At 41.6% G+C, this 8,997-nt stretch overlaps 1 protein-coding gene across 1 annotated transcript; it reads right to left on the bottom strand.

Annotated features, from left to right (window-relative positions):
• Positions 1–152: 152 nt before the first annotated feature.
• LOC130473324 (CMRF35-like molecule 5) lies at positions 153–3,868 on the bottom strand. The gene is made up of 3 exons (XM_056844847.1): positions 3,523–3,868; positions 1,054–1,228; positions 153–264 (listed from the first exon to the last, which is right to left on the bottom strand). Exons 1-3 carry the CDS (start codon positions 3,866–3,868, stop codon positions 153–155), a joined length of 633 nt encoding a protein of 210 aa, XP_056700825.1.
• Between the last annotated feature and the right edge of the window lie 5,129 nt (positions 3,869–8,997).

Raw genomic sequence — 8,997 nt, 5'->3', positions numbered from 1 at the left:
ACAAATACCAGTTCCATTCAAGAGATGGATTGCCTTGCATCAATAGATTGAAATTCCCCAATCTGTAAAAATGGAAATAATCAACTTTCTCATAACCATTGTAAAGGACTAAGTATCTGGATTTAAAGAAATACCTTATTCCTTAAGGAAACTCACCAATTATAATGCACCCTATTCCAATGAATAACCATCAAAGCAGCTAAGAGAATAAGCAAGATCATCCAACGCAGAATACCCCATGGACTACAGTTCCAATTTCTAAAACTAAAGGAAGAATAAAATGCATACAAATTGCTTTGTAGGAAAATGTTACAAACTAAGGTCATTGTTCAACTGTTAATAGTTCATACAAGCTTTAAGAAACAACTCAATTTTGAAAAAAAATCTGCATATGAAAAACAAATGTTCTGAAGAAACCTAGCATACTTTGTTTTTAGAAGATGCACATGTGTGTATGTATCACCATAACTTTCATAATAGAGAAGGAGTACCCAGATCTGTTGAAGCTGTGGACACTTATGGAATATTGAGCAATGGTAATGGGTACCCCTGACCTGGATGGCCTAGACAGGCCTGAATTCAGAAGCTAAGCAGGGTCGGCCCTAGTTAGTACTTGGATGGGAGACTACCGAGCAAGTCCAGGGTCACTACACAGAGGCAGACCGTGGCAGACCACCTGTGTTCACTGAAAGCCCCATGAGGGGTCGCCATAAGTTGACTGTGACTTGACAGAGCTTTATATATGCAGTGGGTACCACCACAAAATGGCTACTATGGGGAGGGCAGTCCAGGATGCTGGGAGAGTGGGATGTATTATAGCAACCTGTATGACTTTTAGCCAGGCATATTTATGCCTGTCTTTCAAGTTTGGGGTAAACCTCAAATTAGATGAAAAGATAACAATACATGTGTCTCATTTTATATGTTGTTTCTGATCTGGATACCCAAGACTATAAAGTATAAATAAAATGCAAATTTAAAAGCAAAATTATTTGGATTGCATTTATATGATGATGCAGTTGGTGTTTACCCTTTACTATAGATAATACGTACCCTTTTGTGACACCAAGATGGCCAGAGGAGTTGGAAGGGAATGATACATTTAAATGTAATTTGGAATTGCCTGGAAAAGCTGTAGCCATCTCAACTGTAGACGGTGTAGTAGTGGAAAAAGTAGAGGAGGGGGTGGAGGAAGAAGTGGTTCTTACACTGCCCCATCTTTCAGGATCTGCAGACAACAATTAAATATAACTTGCTATATTTACAGACCTGAGCAATCAACATATTATTGCATTGAGTAATTTTAGTACATTTTACACTGAAAAGAGCTACAGAAATTAATCTGTATTACTTGCACTGCAAGCAACGAAGATTACTAAGAACAATGAAGATTGCATTAAAAACATTAAACCATGAAGATTAATGGTCCATATAGGGGCCAACTGAATGTCCCCAAAAGACCTACAAGCAAGTATCAAAGTCATAGTTTCTGTGGTTTGCTCCAGCACTGATATTCAGAGGGTTATTGCCTCTGAATGTGGAGGTTCCATGTGGTAATTGTGGTTGATAGAGGAGATAACACATTAGAAAAGATAACATTCAAAATGACCTTGTTAGGCCAGAAAGCTGGACTGAAACTAACAGAACAAAATTCAACAGAGACAAATGCAAAGTTCGTCCCTTATGCAAAAATTAATCAAATACACAGGTATAGAATGGGGGATACCTAGCTAGATGGGGGAAAGCATCTCAGTATTGCAGTCCATTGCAAACCAAAAACGAGCCACCCTTGTGAGTGGCTGCAAAAAAGGTTAATATTATTTTAAGCTTCATGAATGGAAAAAATAGAATCCAAGGCATGAGAAATATTGTTTCACCTCTACTCCAGTTCCAAGTGCTACACTTTTAAATGATAGAGACAAATTGGAACAGGTTCAGAGAAGGGCAATAAAGATGGTCAGAGGTCTGGAACAATTGAGATTAAATTAAACAAACTAAAAACAAAAGGTACGCAAAACAGCCTGAGCTAGTGTCCGCTGGGTTAGTCCAGCAAGGCCATGGGCTAATAGCCAAAGGCCATGAGCCCTTGACTCTTAAAAGAGACAAGTGGGAACCCACAAGGGCTTAAGGGTAAAATTTCCCTCTCCCCCACTATTTCTTTCTTTCCCTTCCTTGAAAGCCTTTATAGCTTCTCCCCCTGTCCTGCCTCCTCTCCTAACCATGCACCAGCCACCCTATCTTTATCTTCCCTCCATCTTCATTTTTTTTGCTCCATCCTATCCCTTGCACCCTCTACTCAAGAAAATTATGGCCCAGTTGTGCAGTGTCAGTTGCCAGGGCAGGCCCAGTTGCACAGTGGGGAACCTGCAAGGACTTGCAAAGGGCACCCATTTTCCTCTGCCTCAGCTTCCCCACACTATTTCCTCTTTCCCTCCACCTGACAACCCCCGTGCTCTCAACCTTCTCTGCTTTTTTCTCTCCTTCCACCCACCACCTTCATCTACCCACCTTCAGCTATATAGCCCACCTTTCTCCACAATGGGGACTCAAAGCACCTTACTTCATTCAATTCAATTCAAAATCTTTATTGGTGTAGCGAGTCATTCAGGACATGTCACCTTATTTCATTCTGGAGGCATCTCATTCCCCCCCCTAATTTCCTCTTTCCCTTTCCTGAAAGTCCCCATAGTCTCACCCCTTCTCCTGCTTCCTTTTCTCTTTCTAGTGTTGCCAACCTCTAGGTGGGACCTGGATATCTCCTGGAATCATATCAGATCTCCCAACAACAGCGATCAGTTCCCTAGGGTTGCCAGCTCCCGATTGGGGAATTCCTGGAGATTTGGGGTGCAGCGTTGACAAGACAAAATTTGGGGAGGGAAGCAACCTAAGCAGTGTATAATGCCATAGAGTCCATGCTCCAAAGCAGCCATTTTCTCCAGGGGAACTGATCTCTGTCTTGTGGCGATAGGGTTGCCAGGTTGCTTGCAATTGCCTGCCAATCCATTGGCAGGGTCTGAGCGAGGATTGCACATGCTGCGCACAATGCAATTACATCACTTCCGAGTTTACCCCCACAAGCGCCGCATCGCAACAAGATGCTTTAGCACTCAAAAGTTCTGCAGTTTTCCACCATTTTGCTATTACTCTATGGGCTGCCATCAATACATATACCCAATGAAATGAAACAAACAAAAATACTTCCCAAAAGCATTGAACCCAGGACAAATAACCTGTGCAGAGATGGCTGTAGTGTCATTTTGTGAATAGTCCTTAATGCATGCTTCAAATACCCACTGTAAAGACAGAGTAGGAATTACCTTTGCTAAGAGCCCCTGGGAATTACTCATGTTCAAGCACCTCATGGATCCAGAGATAATCTCAAACTGGTATTGCCGCTATACTATGGTACCTGTTCAGTTGTAATTACAATTCAGATTGTATGTAACCAGAGATGACCACAGCAAGATCCTTTTTCATTTATTTCATGTTGATAAAGACAATGACTCTCATAAGATGCCTTACCTTTCTTGACCACCAGTTTCACTTGAATCATTATATCAGCATACGGTCTATCTATTCCACACCAATATGTTCCTGAATCAGCTTCTGCTAGCTGCTGCATGATCACTGTAAATACTCCTCTTTTGTTATCTCTGAGTAACAATCTTCCTTTATAATTTCCCTTTACATTGTCTGTGTCTCCTAAAATATCGCAATATGTTCGTGAACTTCCCTGGCACCAGTATTTTTTGTACCACCTGTATTTTGCATCATACAGACAGGTTACTGCGATGCTTGTCCCCTCCATGGTTATCTTCTCTTTATCTGCCTGGAGAAATGATGTAGAACAATCTGTAAGAAGAACCATCACACATCAGAAACCTATACATTCTTATGTGTGGCTATTTGTATCATTTTAAAATATTAAGTATCAGCCTTCACTTTCTGTTCCGTTTACATGTTAGCCCAAAAAATTAAATGCCCCTTTCAACGTGAACTGCTATTTATGTACTACCGTATGTCAGATTTTATTCAGTAACTGAAGGCTGCCCCAATTTGTTCAGTAAGGAAATTCTAACAGCTGGAGGATTATTATCAGATGCCAGGTTTAAAGACATTTGGTAATGCTATGTGTATAATTTTCTATACTCAGAATACAATTATGACATTTAACAGGTTTTTTTAACGTTTGGGAAATAACACATTACATTTTTATTTTTTTGAGCTGTTTGTGTTCAGTTTTGCTGTTCAGTGGGTTTGGTTCTGTAAGGTTTGGCAATTCAGGTGGAGGAGGGACTTGCTACCACATGTCACCATAAATGGGGTAAAGATAGCCTCCTTAGAGAACGCCGTCATAGGTATTCTTACATATTAACATGCATACTATATTTGAAATGGAAGTAGGAAAATGGAAGTTACAGCTAAAAAAAGTAAAGATCAGAATTTGGCAGGAAGCCTGGAAAAGACTGCTGGAGAAGAAAATTCGTAAGCCAATTTTATAACCAGATTTGGGGGTTAAGACCCATGATCCATACTGACTAAATCTGAGCTTTGTCCAAACTCTCCAAACCTTGATGCTTAATTAGAATCCTCACAAATTTATTTAAAAACTCTTATCAGCAAAGAAATCTTGTATGAAAAAAAATAATAACTTGTAAGAACCAGGCTATCATTTCTGTAGGCGCTAGGATTTCCAGCGGCACAGTGTGACTTTCTCCCCCCCCCCCGCCCATTGCAGCACAAAATGCTACCTCAAAATTGTGTTCCTAAGGAATGGGACCCACAGGAACAAGTTTTTTTTTGGGGGGGGGGATTTCAGGATGCTGTGCAACTAGAGATGTAAAATTTCCAAGCCATGGGGCAATATGTTCCCCACCCTCGGTGCTTCTCCCCCAAAAAACAACAACCAGGGAAACTGAAATATCTGCAATACTTACTGTCCTATCAAACCTATACTAATTTTACTGCTTTAACAACATAAAATGCATAATTTATAACTTACTTACCAAATAAAATTGCAACATTTGACATAGGGCTTTTCCATAGGTGTTATTTCATTGGTTGTGTGCCTGTACTGCATCATTTTTTTTCCACATGTGCTTTGTTCCCTCTAGTGGTCGCTTTCATCTTTCCTAGCTGTTTCTCCAGGTTTTTTTTTTTTTTACAAGCAAAAGTGCTTGTAAAAACAAACGCAGTATGGGCAGACAACCAACAAAAATGACACATGTGGAAAACCCGTATTTATGGAATTTAAAAGCTATAAATGCCTTAGTTTTCTACATGCAAAATTGCAAATATACCTAATATTGAAAGAAAACCGATGCACCCGATGCTACCTTAGCACATATATCTTAGTTCCATCTAGATGTGCATCACATCGTTTTGAGGGAAAGGTGAAAAGGTCAGCCATAAGGGAAGAGTCAGATCAAAAGGACAACAGAATGCATGCAACAGCTAAGAAGTAATGAAAGCCCTGCATGCTCCCGTCATGAAAATCAGGTATCATTTTTGGTGCAGAAACACATCTTGGATTCAAGAGCTGTATTTTTCTACAACATGCACACCTTATCTTATAAACATTTCACTCATTCTAAATGAGAAAATATTTTATAGGAGTTTTTTTTCTCCAGAACTCTACACTGTTTCCAATTTTTTCCATCAGAAAAATTGAAAGAAAATAAGGCCTCAGGGAAAAAAACCACAGAAAAAAGTTTTCTCTCTCTGAATTTTCCATTCCCTCTCCCCCGAGGAGGAACTGGAGGAGGTGGTAAACTGTGCTCCATGGAAATAAATCCTTGCAGCAGCAGAGACTCTAGGCTGGATCTAACCCTTTATATGGTGAAAAATGCAGTAAAAATGCTCAATAACTTCAAAATGCAGTATTATCCACTGATAACTTGTATGCGGGTGCCCCCTCTTAAAAGTGTTTTGTTAACCAAGGCCTAAAAACGGCAACAGCTACTCTACAGACCAAATGCTGGTTATAGCTTGTGTTTTGACCATTTCCTGTGGGGGGACTGAAAAAAAGTTACAATAGAATCTGCATACTACTTTTCCACTAAGAACAAGATAAATATTTTGCTGGAGATAACAGTTCCTGGAAGGCTATATGTAAGCCTGTACCAAGAGAACATTTAGGGGTACAATCCCACTCAAGTCAATGAGGAAAAGCCAGAAATCATCAAAATGTGGCATTTAATTGAAATACAACATCTGTAACAGAATGCTGAAGATTTTTTCCCCTCTGTCCCCATTTAGATGGTGCTGAGAATAGAACTCATGGCTGTTATCTACAATGTAAAGATTTTTTTTAAGACTTGATGCCAGAATCTTTTGAAGACAGAGGCTTAGGCAGTCAGAATATTTCCGCTGCATTTTATGTCAATATCATTTGCTCTCATTTCCCATCTTGGGTCCTGAGATGCTCAGGAGAAAGGTGGGTATATAAATGTCATTTCCCCCACAAAACATGATCTGTATTGGACATCTAATCCTGGTTTGGGGATTACATTTTCTCTGAGTGGCATTGTCTGGGAATGGAAAGGACCTAATCATTTCAAACATTGACTGCTTCTGCATCAGGGAGATTTTCTGTGGTGGACATGTTGCTGTTGTGCTTGTAGATTACATCTCCCTTGCAATGAAGATTGGCAACCTCCAGGTGGCGGCTGAAGATCTCCTGGGATTACAATTGATCTCCAGGCAACAGAGATCAGCTCACCTGGAGAAAATGGCTACTTTGGAAGGTGGACTCTATGGCGTTATACCCGGTTGAAGTCCCTCCCTTCTCCAAACCCCACCTTCCTCAGGCTCCAGCCCCAAAATCTCCAGGTATTTTCCCAACCTAAAGTTGGCAATTGTGACAGATTAGGGTTGATAGGTCCCCCCTCTCCCCCAGCGGGAGGCTATTCTGCTGATCTCGGGAATGTCCGCACATCACTTCCGGTTTAGAACTGGAAGTGCTGCCTCGCAAGGGGCCTTATACCTCTTAGTCTGAGTGGTAAAGCGGCCCTTTACCACTCAAACATGCAGAACATATAATTAGGAAAGCTGGATTAGATTTAGATGAAGGTGGAGTGAAAATTGGAGGGAGGAACATTAATAATTTGAGATATGCTGATGACACTACATTATTGGCAGAAAATAGTAAAGATTTGAAACGACTACTGCTGAAAGTTAAAAGAGAAAGTGGCAAAGCAGGACTACAGCTGAACTTCAAGAAAACGAAAGTAATGACTACAGGAGAATTACACAACTTTAAGGTTGACAATGAGGAAATTGAAATTGTTCAAGACTTTCTATTCCTTTGCTCCACCATCAACCAAAAGGGAGACTGCAGCCAAGAAATCAGAAGGAGATTGAGACTGGGAAGGGCAGCCGTGAAGGAGCTAGAAAAGATTTTGAAGTGTAAGGATGTGTCACTGGCCCCAAGACTAGATTAATTCATGCCATCGTATTCCCTATTACTATGTATGGGTGTGAAAGCTGGACAGTGAAGAAAGCTGATAGGAAGAAAATAGATTCCTTTGAAATGTGGTGTTGGAGGAGAGTGTTACGGATTCCGTGGACTGCCAAAAAAACAAATCAGTGGGTTATAGATCAAATTAAGCCTGAACTGACCCTAGAAGCTAAAATGACTGAACTGAGGCTATCGTATTTTGGTCATGTCATGAGACGACAAGAGTCACTGGAAAAGACAGTCATGCTAGGAAAAGTTGAGGGCAGCAGGAAAAGAGGAAGACCCAACAAGAGATGGATTGACTCAATAAAGGAAGCCACAGCCTTCAATTTGCAGGATCTGAACAAGGCAGTCAAAGATAGGACATTTTGGAGGACTTTCATTCATAGGGTCGCCATGAGTCGGAAGTGACTTGACGGCACTTAACACACCCACACCCACCACTCAAACTAAGAGTTTGAGTGATATAAGGCCCCTCGCGAGGCTGCACTTCCGGTTCTAAACCAGAAGTGATTCTATGCCAATAAAGGTTTGGATAGATGGAACCGGAAGTGACGTGCATGCGGTATGTAGCATGCATGCATGTTTGCCCGCCGACTCTCAGGTGGTCAGCAGGCAGAGGAGTAAATTGCTGGGGGTTTGCCGGCCACCAGCAGGCACATGGCAACCCTATGACAGATACAGGGTTCAATGTAAGCAATGAGAGTAAGGCATTCTGTCAGCTAATGCAAGCAGGCAGTGGGCAGAGTCTGGTGAGCTGACAGGGGGCTTCTTAGAGGGAGAGATAAGTTCTTGATCCTTTAACTCTGTGCTCCTGAACTGTGCAGTTGGTGTGTAGACTCTTAGAACCTGTGTGTTCAAATATTACCTAGCATGTATAAACCAAACCTGAGTGGTGACAAGGAAAAGATTGTGGTAGAGAGAGAAAACCCTTTCTTCAGTCACTAAGTGGGAGGTGGCTCCTTAAATAGGGAGACTCCTAATTCAGTATTTTGGGGAAGAAAGATGTTTCCCACAGGAGGTGGGCAAATCTGAGGAGTGGGAAAGGTTGTGGATAATTCTCCACTCTCTGTTATTCTGTGTGCTAGGGTAAACTGAGTTCACACTCAGTAAATTGAGTATATGAATATATTGAACATCATCTGAGCATTTTACTGAATAACCTGAAGAAACTGTACTGAGAACTAAGTACTGTGCCTGTAACCATTTAAGATTTGAACTGCTCATAACCAACTAAGCTTTGTGCCTTTCTTGAAGAAAAACAATCTAACTACCTCTCTGTAAATCAGGGGTGGGGAACCTTTTTCCTGCCAAGGGCCATTTGCACATTTATAACATCTTTCGGGGGCCATACCAGGTGTAGATCTCCCGTGGGGGGGAGAGGCTAGGGTTGCCAGGTCTCCAGCCACCACCTGGAGGTTGGCAACCCCAGGGGAGGCCACCCAGAGAAGGCCTGCAGGGCGCCCCAACTCCCCCCTCCCAGGTGGGAGGGCAGCCAGCGGTGGGCCCCAGTCAATTGGCAAGGGAGGAAGGAAAAC

Source organism: Euleptes europaea, chromosome 2 (assembly GCF_029931775.1).
Source record: "Euleptes europaea isolate rEulEur1 chromosome 2, rEulEur1.hap1, whole genome shotgun sequence".
Lineage (NCBI taxonomy): Eukaryota > Metazoa > Chordata > Lepidosauria > Squamata > Sphaerodactylidae > Euleptes > Euleptes europaea.
Note: the sequence above shows the minus strand (reverse complement) of the source record. Positions and strands in the feature narration are given on the sequence as shown.